The 23,341-nt window shown below is 32.9% G+C and overlaps 2 protein-coding genes across 2 annotated transcripts; one reads left to right on the top strand and one right to left on the bottom strand.

The window, feature by feature from the left end:
• Nucleotides 1-2,978: 2,978 nt before the first annotated feature.
• On the bottom strand, nt 2,979-4,058 carry LOC139428862 (uncharacterized). The gene is made up of 2 exons (XM_071199075.1): nt 3,123-4,058; nt 2,979-3,044 (listed from the first exon to the last, which is right to left on the bottom strand). Exon 1 carries the CDS (start codon nt 4,024-4,026, stop codon nt 3,157-3,159), a length of 870 nt encoding a protein of 289 aa, XP_071055176.1. The 5' UTR covers nt 4,027-4,058; the 3' UTR covers nt 2,979-3,044; nt 3,123-3,156.
• Nucleotides 4,059-17,163: 13,105 nt separating this feature from the next.
• On the top strand, nt 17,164-17,971 carry LOC139430988 (uncharacterized). The gene is made up of 2 exons (XM_071198536.1): nt 17,164-17,260; nt 17,320-17,971. The coding sequence occupies exon 2, from the start codon at nt 17,501-17,503 to the stop codon at nt 17,924-17,926; it is 426 nt and encodes a 141-aa protein (XP_071054637.1). The 5' UTR covers nt 17,164-17,260; nt 17,320-17,500; the 3' UTR covers nt 17,927-17,971.
• Nucleotides 17,972-23,341: the final 5,370 nt, after the last annotated feature.

Here is a 23,341-nt window from a genome sequence, read left to right as displayed (position 1 = left end):
AGTTTACATTAATTCGCTCGACCAACCATTCACTACAGCAATTATTTACTATATTGTTACGTGGCTTTTTATCAAAACTAAATATGTACTATAATTTTATCCACAAAATTCTTTAGTGTCTGGTCGTGAAAAATATTCGTGACGTTGATGGCCGTCTGTGCTACAGTCGGCGGGGTATGAGTTCTTCCAAATAACGATATTGCCAATGAGCGCCACGTAATTTTCTAAATTTACATCAACCCGCAAAAGTTTCTGAATAAAACTACGAAATTTTGACACCAACAAAATAATTCTAATGATAAAAATAAAAAAATAATACTTGAAAGTTAAGTATATACAAAACAAAAAAGAATAACAATAATGATGAGTAAATAAAAAAAAATAATTGTTTCCGACAAAGCGGTAACAAAAAAAACTGGTGCTGATTCGATAAAATATATAAAGTATTATAATAAATATAATAAAATAAAATATAATAATAAATATAATAAAGTGTTTATTTTACTTACCACAAAATACAACAATAGAGGAGGAAAAGAAAAGCGATGAGTGGTCAAAATGGCCAGCGAAAAGCACAAAGCAGTAAATACATGTACAATCGAAAAGCGGAAGAGATACTGGATCTCTTGAAGGTAATGCGCGAAGATAAGCTAAATAATACGTAGGTGGGGGAACGCGGCATTGCACATTGAATATCTTCGTACATTAAGTTATACATTAAGTTAGAAAGACCAAATTTGGTATACGTTATGAGTGTACCGAGGGTATTAATTGGTAGCAAGTTGAGACCAATTGAGGCATTTCATTTTGGTAGATTTAATACATTATTACCTCATTTCATGTGGAATTTAATTCTAAAACTTTTTTACTCTAATTATTTTTTAAAAAACAATGTCGTTTTTATAAAAAACTCAAATAACTAAAGACACGTATTTCGTAAATAGGGTATAAAACCTTGTCGTCAAATAACTTTATAACCTATTTGTCAAGTTTGACGTACAATTTCATAGCCGACTACTGAATTTTCGCTTCTTTTAAGTAACATTACGAAATAAGTGTCTTTAGTTATTTAAGTTTTTTATGAAAATGACAAGGTTTTTTAAAAAATAATAAGAGTAAGAAAAGTTTCAGAATTAAATTATACATGAAATGAAGTAGTAATGTATTAAATTCGCCAAAAGGTTAAAAAAATCTGTCAAAAATCTGTGGATACCATACCTCTTAATCAATCCTTTGAAATGCCTCAATTGAGTTCAATTTGCTATCAATTAATACCCTTGGTACACTTATAACGTATACCATGTTTGGTTTTTCTAGCTTCATTTATTACGAAGATATTGAACTTTTTAAAAATTTAAGAGCCAACTTTGAAGGCCTATAACTCCTCAGGTGTACAACTTAGTATAGAGGTAAGTTACTTTAAATCTTCTTAATTTATTGTCCTCTACATGTCCCTGATCTGTGTCGGTTCTTATGTCAATCACCCTGTACATTTAAATCGTTTAGCGCGGGCTAAACAATAATAAACATATTCCTTTAACACGACGGCGTACAGGTAAGTAAATTAAATTCAAATAAAACCAGAACCGACCGAAATTTGGAAAAAATACGCGCCACAACTCTAAATTGAAATAAAAAAAATAAATCCCGCTTCAACGTGACAACCGGTACAACAATCTTGAGCGTAAGTATAAAATAAAATTATAATTATAAACTCTTCTCTTATGAACAAAGTTGTTTTTTTTAGAAACAACAAAAAAAAAATAAATTTCCAAATCTATCGTATTCAAGTTCTTCAAACAAATTGGAGGGACCACGCGTAAACCAAGATGTAAGTTGAATAGGCGAACGAAGTAAATAATTAATATAATTGTAACCGACCTTAATTTCCAGTACTTATTTATGACGACGAGATGTCGCATGGATGACGTTGATTCTAGATTGATTCTACAGATGTCCGATGAAGAGCCTTTGCGGACTAGCGTGGTGAATTCTTCGCGAATTAATCCCACATTATGTCTCACTTCAATGAATCAGTGTTTTCTCTGATGATTTAATTCAGAATAGATAAGCGTTGAAATTAAAAAAAAACTCATTTCTTACGCCTTAGTGCTTGGACAGCCTTAAAATTCGCAACTCGAAATTTGCAGTGTTATATCTCCCCGAAGGCGTTTCAAAAACCGTAAATCGATTGATTATATCCACAAACAGTGTAATTTTCCAAAATTTTACCACCAATAAAATAAAATTTCCAATACACCGACAATATCAACAACCGACTTAACACACTCGCAAAACTCGTCTGTCTCAATTTCAACCCCGACGTTTCCCGAAAGAAGTTTTGACATCAACATATCTTTAATATAATACATTTATATATTTAAAGCTTGTTTTATTTTTCTCATCAACCTGATTTTATTTAATATTAATTATTTTAATAATTATTTAATGTTGTGTACTGTTGAACCGGCCCTAAAACTAATTTTCTAAAATGTTCCGAATCCCGTGATTTGATTATCGAATGCTGCATAAGTTATTGTTGGTCTACGAAAAAAAGAAACGAAAATATTGCGCAACATTTTTAGGAAAAGCAACATCTAGTTCCTTTAAAATAAACGGTGTAAAATTTTTAAAGTTAAGATGTCTTAGTTTGCGGTTAGTCTAATTTTTTATTATCAACTATAAACATTTGGTATTGGTTGAGTTTTAATCCTAGCCGTAGAAACATTTATAATTATATTTGATAAGAAACACATACATTTTAAAATAAATTTAATAAAGATTTAATGTACCATAAATAATAACTTATTTTCATAAACTTCGTTATTACGGTTTTTTAAATCCAACTCTGTATGTTTGCTATAGATATGAAATATAACTTTTAAATATTGTGCCATAAATAATTTCTTATTTTGTTTATATAACAAAAGATATAACAGTTAATATATATATATAATTGTTGTATATATAACAGTAATATTTCTTACCTAAGGTCGAAAATAAATAACTCGATTTATTTGGAAGATTGCTAGCTGAAACACGGTCTGTAAAAGAAAAAATTGAACACCAAAATCGCAATCTTAGTTTCGGCGGAAACTCCACAAAGAATTTAAAAAACTCACCTTTTACCTCGTCTTCATTATAAATCGGTTTTAATTAGGGAGGTATGCTTACTACTTTTATATGCTTAGATTCGCTGTATACGTTAACAACCGGTAAAATGTCTTTGTAATTTTTGCTGTGTTTTATTGTAATCCGTACGTTGCATTGTGGTGGAATTTGTATCGTGAACGGCTCTGTAAGTATATTTATAACTTTTCGAATAATTTGTTTACTTTCATTTAATACGGTAACAACGGGTGAAATTGGTTTCTGATATTCATTAGGATGTGTTATAAGTTTTGCTTTACATTGCTGTGGAGGTATTATCACGATCGGTTCAATACACCCATTTGTAACATTTTCGATCATTTCTGTTGAGTAATTGATTAAAGTCGACAATGATGCCTGTGTCACTTCTGCAGAATCAGCTACATCTTCAAGTTCAGCTATATTTCTATATGTTTTTAAACTCTCCAAAAGGTCATCTATAGCTTTGATATCATCAGATGTCATTAGATTGTTTATTTCTACATACTTTTCAGATTCTGTAGATATCCTTGGCTGTTTCTTTTGCGGTAAATCATCAGTAAAGTCTAAACTCGGTTTGTCGACATTTTCAGTAAAATTATCTACAACTTTTTCTTGACATACTAAAGATTTGCGTTTACGTTTAATATAATGAACACTATCTTCTAGCGATATTGTGCTTACAGTTTTATTTATATCAGATTCTTGTTTATGTTGGCGTGATCTGCTACTTAGCATCGATTCATTCTTTTTATTTACAGCTTTAATATAAGATAATATGCTCAATTTAAGCGAATCAATATTTTCGCTTTGATTTCTGTTTAAAGACGCAAATAACTTATTCGATTTTTTCATACTATCTTGATTGCAAGCACTAACAATGACATGAGACGTCATTATGTTGTTATATACCTTTTCGAATTCCGTTATAGAAACATACTGTAAATACGAGAAAAATTAAAAATTACAGAGTGAATGAATAAAATTAGTAAGAATTATATTTATGTTATTCAACAATTAGCGAAAAACAAAACGCCGACAATATATAAATTCACACCACACAAATATGAAACGCTAGGAGTCTAACGTTTATGTTTGACAGTACTGTACTGTAAAGACATGATAGCTAGGCAAATCTATTTGGGTCTATATTTATCTTCTCGTCTTTGTAATTTGAGAAGTCAATGTTTGAAATGAGATTTTGACAAATTAAACAACGCATTTTTATTATTTAATTCCGAATTAAAAAAAAAATTGTTGGAGCTTAATCTATATTTTTGTGTTATAACAAATTACGTGATAATGGTGATATTACCGCAGTAAATCTATAATTTATACGATCGGACGCAGACTTGATCAAAGACTGACATGGAGCATCCATATCAATTGAAATTTTTTTGTTTTTATTAATTTATTCCCCAGCTCAACTCATACATGTTAAGTGCATAGCATATAGGTTATATAACAATATGCACAAAGGTTTATAATAGATTACTTGATAATTCTAGGAGACTTAATACATTCTGGAAGAAAGATGAAACGATGAATCTTAACCCAACCCAAAACAAGACTGAGGAAGTTTTATAGCGCTAAATAGTTTGGAGAAAGAGGAGAGAATAGGACCGCTGGAAGATAGAGAAAATAAAGAAGATGAAAGGAAAGAGGTAAAACAGATGTGTGGCAGAATAAAGAAGGAAAAGAGAGGATTTCAGACCAGGACAGAGATGATTGAGAAAAAGGACGGCAAGCTGATTAGGGATCTGTGATAAACTGAACTAGACACATGTCTACGGGAGATGGTAGGAGACACAAGGTTGGTTGACCTCCATATTAACCAAACAAAGTATATGCACATGTCTAGAGGAAGTACTGTTTGAAAAGATGGCATCATCAACGACGTCAGGGACGTCCGCGCAGACGATGACTGGACGACGTGAAGGTTAACCTGAGGAAGCTGGGAGTGAGGACATGGAGGGCTGGAGAGGAGTGGTGGGGGAGGCCGAGCTTCTACAGGAACTGTAGTGCCAATGGGTAAAGTAAGGTAAGGTTACGATAGATTACAGTTATGAGGTTGAAATCTCAAATGTCTGTCCACTCAGGGTTACGTTGAAATTTTAAATGGACCGTTCCCAATTTGATTACCTATTATAAAACTATAAAAAAAACTTCGTTATATAAATACCACATTGTTTGTAATATGCTCCGAAATTCATGCGCTACCATTAACATCTTGCAATACTGCGCATTCATCCCATTTTCATATTTTCGTGTTTTCTCGATATTTATGCATCTGAGAGCAAAAGTGAAAGAGAGCAATATTGAATATAAAATTTACTACAACTATTATTTTAAAAGTTTTTTTGTACTATGCTCCGAATCACGAGTGTTACTATTAACCACATGGAAAACTGTTACGCTGTTACGCGTTTAAAAAAAAAAGGGAAAACCAAAACGCACCCGAACCGAAATGAAAATTATGATAATTTTTAAAATTTTTACCCGATCGACACACAACCGGCAAAACAATTTACGTTATTATTCAACCCAACCAGTTTGTTGCGAACTCCCCGGCAAACTCGTTTGGAGAAGGGAAGGTTCGATTTATTTAAGGCGCCACACAATCCGTTAATTCGCAACGGGCACTGATTGTGAAGTGATGTTGGAAACAAGAAGTTCATACAATAACGAAAATTTAATAACACAGAGATATAGAAAGAAAATAAAGAAACTCAATAGATGCAGGTAAGCAAAATGATATATATATTGCAAAATAAAAGAAATCAAATAAAATAAATTATATAGGTTAAATCAAATCAAAATTAATATAACCTAAAGAAAAAAAAGTGTAAAAAAAAAACGAAACAAAGAAGATTTAATTGGATAACAAAAAAAAACTAAATGAAACACCTGATTAACCGCGACACCGATTGTCTAGTTTTTTTTTTTTTTTTTAAAGATCCTAAATTATACCAGGTAAGTATTATTATAATGTACAAAAAAAAATTGAATTATCAAACTTTATAATTGAAACAATAGACAGACAATCAAGTAGAATAACAAAAAAATTGAAAGTTTAAAACGAATTTTTTTTTTGTCACCTTCGAAAAGGTATGAGTTGGATAATGTTCAGCAGCTTCCTTCAAGATGGTATGGTAAGGAGTGGGTATCCAGTGGTATTGAAGTTATTGTGCTCAAAATTTTAGAACCAAGAATTTCATTAAAAAAACAAAAAAAAAAAGGTTCCCCAAAAGAAAGACCTCAGTTGGTCGAGGTCTACGCCCAAAAATTTATGAAAATGGTGAAAAATATTAAATCCGGTTAAAATATCCGGGTCGGGTTATAGAAAAGACTTAACCGCGACTTTTCAACGGGAGTGATATTTCCGATGTCTTCGGATTAGCCTCAAGACGCCAAAATTTAATAGCAAATTTTCCAAAATGTCTATCTACGCTGATTTACACTAGTCGTTGCTTTTCTTCACCACCGGCGGAGAGAATTGTCACGAAAACCAAAGAGACCGGGTTTTCAAAACCCGTCCGAATTTATACTCCACTCGAATTTCCAAAAAAAATGTATCTTATCGCGCAACTCCCAAAAGTAAAAGTAAAAATAAATACTGTAGGTATTAAACATCTGTCTTTTATTTGAAAACTAAATCCCTTATTAACAAAAAAAATCCTCCCTCCAAAAAAAAAATTAATAAGATTATTAATAAATATTTTGCAAACAATTTTAAAGAAATAAGGAATAACGACATCTAATGGGTAAAAGGAAAGGTAAGGACTAAGAATTCTCGAATTCTGCTTCTGAAACAAAAAAATATAAAACAAATTTTGATACCTGTCTATTGAGAAGAAACACTAAGAAACAGAAAAAAAATAAAAATGTAACAAAACTTCAAATTTATGTAATTTTACAATTGTGTTTATTAAATGTCTTCTAGCTTTTTGCAATATGTATTGTGTCATTTGGCTACTGACTATTCGAATACGGTAACATAAACCTGTTGTTTGAGAACACAGAAAAAATCTGAAATCGTCCTGAGTCGTCCTATCTATTTTGTATAATAATCAAGATATCTGCTGGGACAGCTAAAATCAAACACACTGTATATACAGGGCGTCTCACGTAACTGGTTCAAATAACTCGAAAACGAAAAATGCTAGGTACCCATAACTTTTATCAAAATCAACATATTTTTTCACATGTAATTAAAAGGTGTAATACAAACTATAACATTCCATTTAAAGCAACGAAGGTGTGGTCTACTTCCACTAGACCGGAAGTGGCGGCCATCTTGAAAGCATTTTAGATCGAACAAAATCTAACAAAATTCTAACGAACCAGTTATGTGAGACACCCGTATATATAAATTTAAATATTTCAAAATAAACGAAAAATTACTGCTGTAGCAACGACAAATATGGCGACGACACGTAATACGGGATTATATACTCTATTTTATTTAGGGCCGGTTCAACAATCGCAAGATAAACTCGGGATAAGTATGTTTCGGTATAACTTGAAAAATCTATTTTCGTCTGTTTAAAGATCGATATATAGGAAAATTACTGTTTATTGTAATCAGTAAACACTTCTACCTTATATTTATAAATTGGAAATTTTTGCCGCTGCAGTTTTCGTGCCGACAACTTTGTCCAATTTACGAATTTCTTTCTCAAAAACTAGTCGACGAAAAAAATTCAATTTTGAACAGGTGATGTGTTCTTAGGAGTACACTTTATTTTTTCGATATCCCATATAGTTTCGCGGAAAATCGCGGTTTAGTCGAAAACGGTTGGGTGGATATCAACCCGCTTTTTACTTAAATATGTCAAATAATTGCGTTTGTCGAATTCCGTTGTCAATTTTTCAAAAAAATAGAGAGATACCTCTCTATTTTTTAAGAACGATTTACGCGAATTATAAATTAAAAAGAAACAGAAATAAGCTATACGAAGAGAAGGAGGAAAGGCCTTATACCGAGAAATACTTATCCCCAGTTTATCTTGATTGTTGAACCGGCCCTTAGTCAGGTAGTTGACTTAAAACTTGCAGGTGAAGACCATTTTCTAAGATCTGAGTAAGCGGATTCCAAATAAGTATGAAAGGAGCGTAAGATCATGTTAAAATTAAGTCTAAATTTATAATCTCTATACGCCACGAAAAGCTATTCCGTTCCTCGAATAACATTAATCTTTTTTTAAAAATTTGTTTCTTTGAAACCAAAATAAAAGTTAGTTTGTTAATTAATTATGGTTAATAAAAAAAAATAAAAACTTACCTTTATATAACAGCAAAGTTAGAAGCTTCCCAAAGCTGCTTAAATAATTGTTCTTGAAAGTGAGGTTAGATTTTTTCTATAAAAATTCATAAATTAAATTAGACTAAGATTTTAAGTAATGTGTACTCACAATCACTATAGATTGAAGCGTTGAATATAAAAATTAGATCTATATTCTTGGCACATCACAGTATAAAATGGCAGAGTATATTTGTCCACGATGTAGAACACAATGTTTTTCTACTCGGCCACAGAGTATACAGAGGCCTGACTCCGGCTAATAAATTGGCACTCCTATCTATCCTTGTTCAACTAATGAAAAATTCGTATGGTACTTTCTCACATAGATTGAAACTGTGTAGATGGCGCAATTGTTGCGTTATAGTAGTATTTAAAGGAACCAATAGATGGCACCATTTATTTCAAAATTTTTAAGTCGCAAACTCGTAGAGTTAAAAAAAAGCAATAGATGGCGCTATGTATTTCAAGTCGTAAATCTGTAAATCCCACAGCTACGTCCGGTTCTGTCGGAACTAACGAACTTTCGTGAGTTGCTTATTAAGCCATTTAAATTTTTATCAATTTCATCAATCTTTTATCTGTGTTTTGTTTAATTATTGTACAGTTTTGCGTGTTTATCGTTTGACTATTTAAACTACTAAACAAATCTATATCGTTTGATTATAGATTTGTTTAGTAGTATATTTGTTTGTACAACTTAGTTTTCCTTAGTTTTATTGTCATAATTTGTTATCTTAGAATTAGTTGGTTTTTGGTGATAAAGTAAGGACCGAAATTGGTAGGATTTGCTACATTTGCGGACGTTCGGTAGAGCAAGTGGTCAAGTTATTTTGATTTCCATTAAATATCAATAAGTATATTTATAAATTTAAGTTAGATAGATGACTAAGACTAAGACCTGTTACATGAATCTTGTTTTTTTTCGTTTTGTCTTAATTCTGATGAATTTTGCTGGGTTTGTTATTCTTTCGCTCATTTTAATTTAAGATTAACTTTAAGTTATAGTAATAATAATAAAGCATTAATTAAGTTTCAAATATTTTGGCATTCTAATTGATACGAACAGAAACAAATAAAAAGAAATATTAAAGTTTTATATGAACTGTTAATTTGGAAACAATAATTATTTTATAAGTAAAACAACATTTTATCATTAATACTGTGTACTGCTCATTTTCGCTGTAATACTTTTAACTTTAGTCGCTTCGTAGTATTTTTTTATTCTGGCTGTCTTAAATTTGTTGTTTACAATTGCAAATTGTATACCTAAATTTGTTTAGAAATGTATTTGACATTAGAGTTTTTCATGGGTTTTCCTGTAGCCTTGAAGCAAATGCGTTACCATTGTACAAAAATGAACCCATGAGCATGAAAACGATTAAATGTAAATATTTGTTTATAAATATACATAGATTTATTCTTTTGAAGTTTGCATTTTTATTTAATAATATTTTATTAGTTTTTTTTTAATAACAAGTCCAAAAAATCAATGTTTTCATTTTAAAATTTGTAAATAATGGAATTTAGATTTAAACGAGCATTCAAATTCCCGCTTGTATTTATCGATCTACTACACTACCGCCATCTACACAGTTTCAGTCTTTGTGAGAGAGAAAGTTTTCGAAGTTTTCATTAGTTGAACAAGGATAGATAGGAGTGCCAATTTATTAGCCGGAGTTCGGCCTCTGTATACGGTGTGTTAATTAATTATCGTACCCGACGTCATCATTGCAAGTATGCAACCAATATCACAATGCAATACGCATCATACGCAACTCGCGTATTGCAATAAAAATACTGTGATATTGATTGCATACAGTATTTTTAAGATAATTAATTGACGGCTAATCCACTACTTGTTGGTTGTGGAAGGGAGTGACGTCATGCAGGTCTGAATCAATTTAGTAGTAAACCTGAGTATAATAGGTATCAAAAAAAGGTAAATAATACATTAATTTTGTTGAAATAAACATTTTGATGTTTAAACTTTTTAATTTTTTACACTTAAATTGTTTCTCTATATTCTCTAAATATTGCGAATTATCATAGGCACGTGTCTCAAACCGGTGTGACGTCACACAAGAGAGCGCGTAGATTTGAGTGAGGGGATATAGGTCAAACTAAGAAAGAATAGCCAGTTGAATATAGTTACGTACTTTAGTAACTATAATAAGTTTTCAATTAATTGAAACCTATAGTCAGGAAAAACGTACGTAAAAAATCCATAATTTTGTCGAAAAATTTTATGACACCTCCAAACTCAGTCCAAAGATCGAAAATAACGTTTCGAATAACATACGCGAGGTTCGCCGAAATTAAGGGGATAAGAGGTCGAAATCACCCTGAAAATACGTAAAAAATTCATAACTTTGTCGATAATTTTTGTGACACCTCCAAACTCAGTCAAAAGATCGAAAATAACGTTTTGAATATCATATCCGCGAGATTCGCGGAAATTCAGGGGATAAGGGGTCGAAATCACCCCCGAAATACGTAAAAAATTCATAACTTTGTCGAAAAATTTGGTGACACCTCCAAACTCAGTCCAAAGATCGAAAATAACGTTCCGAATAACATATCCGCGAGATTCCTGGAAATTCAGGGAATAAGGGGTCGAAATCACCAACGAAATACGTAAAAAATTCATAACTCTATCGAAAAATAGACATAATTAACAAATGTAAAGAAACTCTAATTGAATTCACACCTTTCCTAAAAAATTCCAACAACAAAAAATTTTCCAAACCACTTTCTTCATACATATGAACCCTAGAGTTCCACCTCTATATTCACTGCTAAAACTACACAAGAAAGATTTACCAATCAGACCTATTACATCGTACAAGGGCTCACCTACTGAAAAACTAGCTAAATTTATGCTAAACATCTTTAAAATAGTTCATTTCATACCAACACACTCCATAAATAACACCGAGAAATTTGTCAGTAAAACTAAGAACTTAAGTCTAAAAAATAAAATCGTAACTTCCTTTGACGTAACAAACCTATACCCTAATGTTCCAATTGACCTTACCCTTAAATTATGTTTGAAATCTTTGCCAAACACTTCAATAATGAAACCACCTTAAATCACTTTAATATCATCCTTGAACACATAATAAAACAAAATTACTGTAAATTTGATCATTTAAAATACCTGATGGTCTACCAATGGGAATGCCATTGTCGGGCATACTTTCTGAAATATATCTCAACCACATGGAAAATGAGTATATTATTAATGATCTTAATCCATATAGAAAGCATATTTATAAATGGATACGTTACGTCGATGATGTCTTTTGCATCTGGGAAGGAAACGAAAGCGAACTTCAATCATTTTTAGAATACTTAAATAAGGTAAAACGCCAGTAATTGACCGTTGGTCAGTGTTAATGTAATCAAAGTGGTTAAACACTAAATGCGAAATACTGTTTTCCTTTTTAATTTTTAAAAAATATTACTTCAGGATGTTGTATTTTATATGTAGGGTAAGTAACTTTAAATGAATCAGATATGTATTTGATCATATTTTGATCATTATATGCAAAGGCAGAGGGATCTACAAGAAAAATAATATGGCTCGGTCAAACACTGACATTAAAAAATCCTTAACAGGTCAAACACTAGTGTTCACTATTGAAATAGAAAAAGACAAGAAACTGAACTTTTTAGACCTCTGTATTGAAAATCAAAACGATAAGATAACAAATAACATACATAGAAAACCTACTAACATCGCGGCCACCATTCCTTTTGATTCTGCCCACACTATGACACATAAAATGGTTAATTTCAGGTTTTTGATTCATAGAGCGTTGGAATATCCTTTGTCAAACGATGATCGTATACACGAATTTAACTATATTTATAAGCTTGCTCAGCAAAACAACTTTCCACTCAAAATCATCAATAAATATATCCATAATATACAATTAAAAATGTTATCCATCGATCTATTCCCCTCACTCCTATAACCTTCTAAACTAAGCATATATTTTCTAAGTACTATCGGCCAAACCTTATTTACTACATGGCGTAAGGGACAGAAAACAAATCCCCCGCACGGTCGCTTTGCCGAGTACGGCCGAAGAATCGAAGACTGGAGGGGCATACTCATTTTCTCTCGAACCTTTGCTCTAGCCTTGTCGTCTCTTCAACCCTGAAATGCCGGGCGCCCGATGCCAGCTTAAAGTCGAGCGTGCCTTGGATTCGAACAAAAATACACAATTTCGTTTTTACAATTCAAATAACTGTACCAATGTTATGACGTAGTCGATTTTAAAAATTCATAAAATAGTCAAATATATTCATTAAAATAAAATAATTGAACTTTAATAAGTGAAAAAAATTGTTTCTTAATTTTAAATACGTTTCTGTACTGTATATCTTCGTAAAGTTAAAGAGTTTAGTTAAAATTCGATGTAAAAATCGTCTCTTAATTTCCATTAGTAATATTTTTTTTCTAATCTCATTTAAAATGGCATTTTAACCGTTTAATATTATAGAAAGTCTCAATAATTTCAAGCCATTTACGACCATTAATGCGTTTACGCACCGTTTCTTCACATTTTTTTGCGTATTTTTGACATAAGGCTTTTGCGAATTTATATTTCTTGAGTTGATATATTTTTTTTGTAATAAGTCCTAAAATTTTACAATAATTTCTCACCTTCATCGTAAATGGGTAAACAATAAACTTTTTATTTTTTGTACACTTTAGTAATGTTAAAAAATTTATTACCTTATTCACATAAGGTAATATAAAATTTCTGTTGAAACTACCTGTAAACTGAATTTTATAGATTGTTATTTATGAGCATGATAATATTCCATATTATAATGAAAAACCATTTGATTTTGAGTATATAATTCATTTATTTACAAAGAAAATTTTATTAATAATAAAACATTTTATTATATATATATATATATTTTTTTTTTGCGCAGAGGAGGGGAAAATGCCTTACGCACCCCGGCCTACTGATGGCGCCTATAGTTCGTGGGTCGGAAAAATCGTATTTCGGCCGGGAGTGTGGGACTACAATTAATTAGCACCTGCTACCCACTAAAAACCCCCCCCTTCTTCTCCCGGACCACCCGGATTTCTGCGGAAGTCGTTATATCCAGGATTCAATTGCAAGAAAAAAAATATTGATGGTTAATATTAATTTTATTAAGGTTGTCTCAACTTACCGGCTTTGGAAGGGACTCATCATCCCGCGGGATGAAGAGTTCTATCTTTTTCGTCTTGAGGACCACAGCCAGGTATGCGCTTGTTGTTTCTCACTTGGTTTTGTCGGTCAGCATTGAAAAAATTAAAAAGATTTCATCAAATATTAAGAACACTTTAATAATAAAAATTATACCTACTTAATAATGAATAAAATTTGTTATGTCAAAATTTAATAATGGGTGTATAACCCGTTATTATTTTGACATTCTTCTAATCGGGATGTCATTGAGCCGACCAATCGCTGACATAAATCCCCGCCACGAAGACTATCCCATTTCCGCATAACGTATTCTTCTAAAATAGCTCGGTCCCGAAATCGTTCGTCAAATTCCCACCCGCGTACCATATAACCCCACACCTCTTCAATGGGATTTAAATCGGGCAAGCGTGGAGGCCATTTTAATCGTTCTACGTTATTATTGTCTTGAAACCACTCCTCGACTAACCGAGCGGTATGGATGGGGCTGTTGTCTTGTACAAATGTTAGAACCTCCACCTCATCCTCAGGATATACTGCCCTCACACTTGGAATAAAAATCTCTTCCAAAACCCCAACATAATGCCGAGCAGTAAATGTTGGGGGCGAAACTTTAACCAACGCTCCAGGCCCGGCATCGCTCATCCAACCCCATACACCTGATAAACAGTTATTGTGGTAATTGTAGTAATTCGTCAGATATCATCATCATAGAGTAGTTACAAGGTTCTAGAGCTTACCAAGTGAGACTCGTCCACAGGTTGCCATCGTAACGACATTTTCGGCGTCATATTTCGTCCCACTACGACGCCAAACTCGCTGTTTCGAATTTTGGGATGACAAAAACGTCTTTTCATCCGAAAATATGACACCTCGCCAATCCCGGTTTATATTTTCTTCACCAAATCTCAATCTGTGCTGGGCATTCTGGGGTGACAGCTGAATTTTTTCTGCCGGTATTCTAGCCCGCAAACCTATAAAATTATTAAAATTGTTTAGTCATTCTGCTTTTTTCTATGTATTACTTTAAAATACCATTCTCGTTTAAACGGTTTCGAATGGTTTGAAGGGAGCAGTCGACTATTAATTCCTGGCGGATAGCTCTTGATGGGCAAGTTGGGTGCATACGAGCATAATTGACAATTCGCTCATCTTCATCGGCAGTTGTTTTTCTTGGCACTACTCGTGTGCTCTTTAAACCCCTCTCGCCATTCAAAGCGCCTCGCCTTATCCATTTGTTTACTGTCCATCTCTACCAACAAAGCGAAAAATAGAACCACAAAGAATTTCATGTTTTCAAAAATAATTCAAGTAACCCTTTTGATTAATGTATTCCATTATTCTTGGCAAATGAAAAGGATTATTATAGAGCTCCTTAAAATACACCCAAGTTTCATTTAAAATCGGGCAAATTTTACTGCAAATTCACACAGATTTTATTGCCTTCTAAAAACAAAATTGATGGGCAGATCAAAAGCACAAAATTATTTTATTAAAAGTTAAACTATTGTGTATTTACATTGTCAAAATAATTGTAATTGGTAGATGATAAAATCGGAATTAAGCTTACTATATAATCATAATATTCAAAATTATTCAATCTTACCGACAAATTCACTTGGTTGCAAATTTGATGAATGGGTATTCCGGCCTCGGCCAGAGCACATATTCGCAGTCTTTGCGCAAAACTACTTTCCGGTTGACCTAACACCTTCATCGTGAATACTTAACACTAAATTATCACTACCTTAATACTCTAATTTAACACTATCAAAAGCAAAAAAAAAACAAGAAACCGCTACGAAAAATAACAATAAATTAATACTATCTTAATATAAAAATAACGCAGTCGTAAAGGTGGAATTTCGTTGCGACGTCCAGCGTTCGCGGCCCGCCGCGACGTCCGGCAGTCAAGCACTAATACAATGCATACAATGGAATTGATTTCGTTGACGCGGCGCGTCCCGACGGCTCAGCGGCCAGCCGTCGACAGCTGCGTCCCGACTGCTCAAAAACATGTCGAGACGCGAACGCCAACCGTGACTTTATATTTGAGAGGTTATATTTGCATGCAGAGTTCGTATTTAGATTAAAAATGTCGCAAAAATTTTCTCATGATGATGACGAATTATTAATTGAACAAGTACGTGAATATCCTTGCATTTACGACCATGCAAATAAGGACTTTAAGGATCACCAGATTCGGGAAAATGCGTGGAATAAGATTGGTGTAGTGTTATTGAAGAAATGTAAGTATGCATGTATATATTTGTGCTAGCTAAGTACATTATATTAAATTATTTATATTAAACTATTTATATTTCTGGGGCACCCTGTATAAATAAAAATTAGTTTTGAAAATGCGCAACTAAAAATAAAAATTAGCGGGTCCGAATATGTTTTCAAAAACAAAAGAATTTTAAGTGAATTTATTCCAATAGTTTTGCGCTCACTGTATAATAGCATACAGAAATTAACTGGACACTCTAAAAACACGATCATTCTGCCAATGGAGTGCCCCATCCTCATTAAAAAACTGGGTGAACATTTCCCTTACTTCCAAACCATTTGCACTTGCAAAGCCACCTGCTCCTGCTAATGGAGTCACATTGTTCGGGATCTGTACATTTGGATCATATTCGTAAAAGGGTCGATTGCCTTTCTCCAAAAATGCATCTCTTAACAGATTGTGCAAACAACAAGTTACCATGATCAACTTATCACACGATTCTGGATTTATAGCTATTGGTGTGTAGTAAATGCGAAAAATTTGGCTTAAAAGACCAAATGCGTTTTCAGTGACTCGTCGAGCTCTGCATAATCGATAGTTGTAAATAGTTTTCCTCCTATCCGATTTAGCAGATAATTTGCTGTATGGTTTCATTAAATGTCTGTGTAATCTAAACGCTTCATCGCCAACTACAACATTTCGTCTTTTGGAAATAATTTTCCAGAGTACACTTGTTTGCCCATTTCAGAAGTTGAAAAAATGGTACTATCTCCTTCTTTTCCATAGGCACCAACATCCACAAATAAAAATTTGCAATTTGCATCTACCATAGCAAGCAATAATATTGAGAAATAATCCTTGTAATTGAAGAATAGCGATCCGCTTTTTCTGGGACAAAAAACTCGAATATGTTTGCCATCAACTCCTGCGACGCAGTTAGGAAAATTCCACTTATTCCAAAATTCCTGTGCTTTTTCCTTCATATCTATTTCATTTTGTGGTGGTAGAAATATAGGAACTAAACGCAGACATAGCACTTCTAATGTTTCTCGGACAACAATTGAAATGTAGCTGGATGAGATACGAAAGGCAAATGAAAGGGATTTAAATGTTTCACCTGTAGCTAAAAACCTAAAAAAAAGAACATCAAAACATCATTCGATACGATACGATACAATTTCATGTTTTTATATTATGTACCTATTCTTATTTTATTTTTCCAGCCGAGGATTGTAAATTGCGATGGAAAAATATTCGCGATAACTACTTAAAACAAAAAAGATAACAAAAGCAAGGAACTGGTTCGGCAGCATCAACAAGACCATCAAAATGGCATTTATACGAACAGCTAACATTTTTGGAACTTCTCAAATCTGAACGAAGGTATACTATCTCTTTTGAGTTATGTTTTTTTAAGTTTTCTTATTTATTTATTATTGTAGCCGCATTCAAAATTGTAATGTACAGCAAAACACCGAATCATCTCAGAATACTCAGGATAGCGGCGATGAAGATGTTCAAACTGATTCGGAATCGCAATCAAGAATAATTAAAGACGACGTAGGATCACCAGATTCCATACATTTAAATCAGCCAAATCCGAAAATACTAAAAAGAACAAACATGGACGATAGAAGCCGTTCAAACACGCCAACTTGCAGCAGTTCAACACCTAGCAACGCAAAAGCGAAATTATTACACGAATTGGAAGAACGGTCTAAACATCGTCTTCACGTTCTATCACAATTAACGCACCAAAAGGAAGAAGATGAAGTGGATTTATTCATGAGAAGCATCGCTCTAATGGTAAAAAAGCTACCTCCCAATTTAATATCGCAAGCAAAGTTACAAATCCTAACACTAGTGACTAATTTACAAGCATCTTCCCCAATAATAAATATTCCACATACACAGACACAACCCCACCAACCACAGGCACCAACTCCAACATTTTCCCTCAATACTTCCCATAATACAAGTACACCTGACGATCATACGCCCACTACGTTTATGACACCCTATTCAAACGACTATTACAACATGAAATAAACTTATATATTGCTTTTGTTAATTAAACGTGCATTTTTGATAAAATTGTTGGTTTTTTTTTAAACATCTGTATTTTTTTACAAAGAAAACATCCTTACCTTAAGGTCAACGCTAACTTTTCCTCAGGAGAAATTGGGTTTTTCACACAATTTGTGGATTGTTTCTTCAAATCTGCATGAACGAGATTCAACACAAAATTAAATTGCTCTTTATTTAGCCTGAAGAAACTGCGAAACTTTTCATCATCGGCATTGAGATGATTTCTTATAAGTATTTCAAAATACCCTTCTTGGTTTCGAGATTTATATAACTCGCTAGTGTCCTCACGAATGGATAGCAAAAGCCTAATATCATCATCTTCTTCTTCTTCTAGCAAAATCAATGCCGCTAACGTCTTCCTATCCATTTTTAAAAAGCACCTTTCACTACAGAAGCATGAACATAAATGCTGCCGAAGCACAGACTCAGACGTTCCAACGAAATTCACGCGAACGTAACGGCTGGCCGTTACTGCTGGACGTCGCGGCGGGCCGCGAACGCTGGACGTCGCAACGAAATTCCACCTTAAGACTATCAAAATCAAATATAAAGAAGAAAACGCTCAGCAAAAAATAGCAAAACACTATCAACAACCGCTCACGATCGCCAAAAGCAAAGTGATGTCCAAACGAAACTTAAAAGAATAAATACCATCAAAAAATTAAAATTCTAGGTGATTGCGTTATCTCATTTTTTTATGACCATCGCAAACCCTTTGTAAAATCTTACCGCGCGACATTTAAAGAGACGGGGATGTTTCCCAGAATTGGATGGTAACAACTGACAAACTCTAAACGAAAATGAAAATAAATATTTTGTTGTATTTTATTATGAATGATTTAATTAAGGAATTCCGTAAAATTTTGACAGATAATAATTTTCAATCAAAAGGAAACGTTACAATAATAATTACAATAAACTATTTTTAATATATTTTTAATACTTTTTTTTAAATATTTCGTTTGGACATCACTTTGCTTTTGGCGATCGTGAGCGGTTGTTGATAGTGTTTTGCTATTTTTTGCTGAGCGTTTTCTTCTTTATATTTGATTTTGATAGTCTTAGGACTGCGTTATTTTTATATGAAGATAGTATTAATTTATTGTTATTTTTCGTAGCGGTTTCTTGTTTTTTTTTGCTTTTGATAATGTTAAATTAGAGTATTAAGGTAGTGATAATTTAGTGTTAAGTATTCACGATGAAGGTGTTAAGTCAACCGGAAAGTAGTTTTGCGCAAAGACTACGAATATGTGCTCTGGCCGAGGCCGGAATACCCATTCATCAAATTTGCAACCAAGTGAATTTGTCGGTAAGATTGAATAATTTTGAATATTATGATTATATAGTAAGCTTAATTCCGATTTTATCATCTACCAATTACAATTATTTTGACAATGTAAATACACAATAGTTTAACTTTTAATAAAATAATTTTGTGCTTTTGATCTGCCCATCAATTTTGTTTTTAGAAGGCAATAAAATCTGTGTGAATTTGCAGTAAAATTTGTCCGATTTTAAATGAAACTTGTTTGTATTTTAAGGAGCTCTATAATAATCATTTTGATTTGCCAAGAATAATGGAATACATTAATCAAAAGGGTTACTTGAATTATTTTTGAAAACATGAAATTCTTTGTGGTTCTATTTTTCGCTTTGTTGGTAGAGATGGACAGTAAACAAATGGATAAGGCGAGGCGCTTTGAATGGCGAGAGGGGTTTAAAGAGCACACGAGTAGTGCCAAGAAAAACAACTACCGATGAAGATGAGCGAATTGTCAATTATGCTCGTATGCACCCAACTTGCCCATCAAGAGCTATCCGGCAGGAATTAATAGTCGACTGCTCCCTTCAAACCATTCGAAACCGTTTAAACGAGAATGGTATTTTAAAGTAATACATAGAAAATAGCAGAATGACTAAACAATTTTAATAATTTTATAGGTTTGCGGGCTAGAATACCGGCAGAAAAAATTCAGCTGTCACCCCAGAATGCCCAGCACAGATTGAGATTTTGTGAAGAAAATATAAACCGGGATTGGCAAGGTGTCATATTTTCGGATGAAAAGACGTTTTTGTCATCCCAAAATTCGAAACAGCGAGTTGGGCGTCGTAGTGGGACGAGATATGACGCCGAAAATGTCGTTACGATGGCAACCTGTGGACGAGTCTCACTTGGTAAGCTCTAGAACCTTGTAACTACTCTATGATGATGATATCTGACGAATTACTACAATTACCACAATAACTGTTTATCAGGTGTATGGGGTTGGATGAGCGATGCCGGGCCTGGAGCGTTGGTTAAAGTTTCGCCCCCAACATTTACTGCTCGGCATTATGTTGGGGTTTTGGAAGAGATTTTTATTCCAAGTGTGAGGGCAGCATATCCTGAGGATGAGGTGGAGGTTCTAACATTTGTACAAGACAACAGCCCCATCCATACCGCTCGGTTAGTCGAGGAGTGGTTTCAAGACAATAATAACGTAGAACGATTAAAATGGCCTCCACGCTTGCCCGATTTAAATCCCATTGAAGAGGTGTGGGGTTATATGGTACGCGGGTGGGAATTTGACGAACGATTTCGGGACCGAGCTATTTTAGAAGAATACGTTATGCGGAAATGGGATAGTCTTCGTGGCGGGGATTTATGTCAGCGATTGGTCGGCTCAATGACATCCCGATTAGAAGAATGTCAAAATAATAACGGGTTATACACCCATTATTAAATTTTGACATAACAAATTTTATTCATTATTAAGTAGGTATAATTTTTATTATTAAAGTGTTCTTAATATTTGATGAAATCTTTTTAATTTTTTCAATGCTGACCGACAAAACCAAGTGAGAAACAATAAGCGCATACCTGGCTGTGGTCCTCAAGACGAAAAAGATAAAACTCTTCATCCCGCGGGATGAAGAGTCCCTTCCAAAGCCGGTAAGTTGAGACAACCTTAATAAAATTAATATTAACCATCAATATTTTTTTTCTTGCAATTGAATCCTGGATATAACGACTTCCGCAGAAATCCGGGTGGTCCGGGAGAAGAAGGGGGGGTTTTTAGTGGGTAGCAGGTGCTAATTAATTGTAGTCCCACACTCCCGGCCGAAATACGATTTTTCCGACCCACGAACTATAGGCGCCATCAGTAGGCCGGGGTGCGTAAGGCATTTTCCCCTCCTCTGCGCAAAAAAAAAAATATATATATATATATAATAAAATGTTTTATTATTAATAAAATTTTCTTTGTAAATAAATGAATTATATACTCAAAATCAAATGGTTTTTCATTATAATATGGAATATTATCATGCTCATAAATAACAATCTATAAAATTCAGTTTACAGGTAGTTTCAACAGAAATTTTATATTACCTTATATGAATAAGGTAATAAATTTTTTAACATTACTAAAGTGTACAAAAAATAAAAAGTTTATTGTTTATCCATTTACGATGAAGGTGAGAAATTATTGTAAAATTTTAAGACTTATTACAAAAAAAATATATCAACTCAAGAAAAAAAAATTCGCAAAAGCCTTATGTCAAAAATACGCAAAAAAATGTGAGGAAACGGTGCGTAAACGCATTAATGGTCGTAAATGGCTTGAAATTATTAAGACTTTCTATAATATTAAACGGTTAAAATGCCATTTTAAATGAGATTAGAAAAAAAATATTACTAATGGAAATTAAGAGACGATTTTTACATCGAATTTTAACTAAATTCTTTAACTTTACGAAGATATACAGTACAGAAACGTATTTAAAATTAAGAAACAATTTTTTTCACTTATTAAAGTTCAATTATTTTATTTTAATGAATATATTTGACTATTTTATGAATTTTTAAAATCGACTACGTCATTACATTGGTACAGTTATTTGAATTGTAAAAACGAAATTGTGTATTTTTGTTCGAATCCAAGGCGCGCTCGATTTTAAGCTGGCATCGGGCGCCCGGCACTTCAGGGTTGAAGAGACGACAAGGCTAGAGCAAAGGTTCGAGAGAAAATGAGTACGCCCCTCCAGTCTTCGATTCTTCGGCCGTACTCGGCAAAGCGACCGTGCGGGGGATTTGTTTTCTGTCCCTTACGCCATGTAGTGAATAAGGTTTGGTCGATAGTACAATGTATCTCTGGCTTTTTCCAACAATAACAGTTTGCTAAATCTACTCTCAAATCATAAAAACAACAATGAAAGTATTATGGAAAAATCTGGAACTTACTCAGTTAGTTGTAATAACTGCAATGGCATATATATAGGGCAAACAGGGTGAAAATTAGGGACACGGTTACATGAACATAAATCCAAACTTCAGTCAAACATATACCAACATAAGTTGGAAACTGGACACCAAATTAATTATAAGGATACCAAATTGATACATGCATGTTAAAAGGGCTTTAAAATGAATCTACTGGAGATGTATGAAATAATGAAACTTATTAAAGAAAAAAATTATAACCTTCTAAATGATCAACTAGAGAGCTATGATAGTCTTTGTTCTCATATATTAAATAATTAAATAGGTTTTATTTTTTAATATTTGTTTCACCCTATCAGTTTTTCGTGTTTCACTTTAATTCTGTATCCGTTTTGATTTGTTATTTTTATTCACTGCTATCCATCTTAATAACCGGTTGTCTTGAAATAAATTTGTATTTTTAAACCCTCTGTTGTCACAATGCATTTGACATCTATACGTGAACGCGTTTATAAAATCTGGTTTTAGACGACTAAGTGAAAAGATCCTTAACTGTAATTGTCTTAAATAATTTATGTTATATATGTGTTTTTTAAGAAAATTTTCTTTGTTATTCATGTTATTTTATGAAACCAACTTTGTGAAGATTTTATGACGGTAAGTGATAACTGATATTTTGTAATTCTTAACTGTATTTGACTTTTTATATCACTATTTAATTACTGCGTTTGATGTAGATTCGGCTGATGATGGTATAACAGCGAAACCGGTACCGAAAAAATAAATTGATTAAAGCAAGTAAGAAGGTTTAATTTTTAATATTATTACAACTAAATTTTATAATACCCAACTTGCAACATGGATTCATATAATAATATGGTTTAAAATTGTCAAGCAAGAAATACTAGAGAACAAACCAAATTTGAAAGTAGGGCGATTTGTAAACCTGCTTAATTCACGAATTATAAGTAACATAAAAGCTATAGATTTAGAAATTGGTAAAAAGCCGAAGAGGAAAAAAATAATCTCAACAAAATCAGATGTACGACATGAAATTGATAACCCGGATGCTCAAGAAACGTGGACAAAATCAAAGAAACGAAAACGGTATTGCCATAATGTTTACTTAACTGACAAAATTAACGTAAATGATGAAAATAACAAAATAGATGATG

This window comes from Onthophagus taurus, chromosome 8 (assembly GCF_036711975.1).
Source record: "Onthophagus taurus isolate NC chromosome 8, IU_Otau_3.0, whole genome shotgun sequence".
Lineage (NCBI taxonomy): Eukaryota > Metazoa > Arthropoda > Insecta > Coleoptera > Scarabaeidae > Onthophagus > Onthophagus taurus.
The sequence above is the reverse complement of the archived record's forward strand: the minus strand, read 5'-3'. Positions and strand labels throughout refer to the sequence as shown.

Excerpts from the sequence above, each read along its gene's own strand:
- LOC139428862 (XM_071199075.1), bottom strand. The coding sequence starts at position 4,026 with ATGACGTCTCATGTCATTGTTAGTGCTTGCAATCAAGATAGTATGAAA.
- LOC139430988 (XM_071198536.1), top strand. The coding sequence starts at position 17,501 with ATGGACGATAGAAGCCGTTCAAACACGCCAACTTGCAGCAGTTCAACA.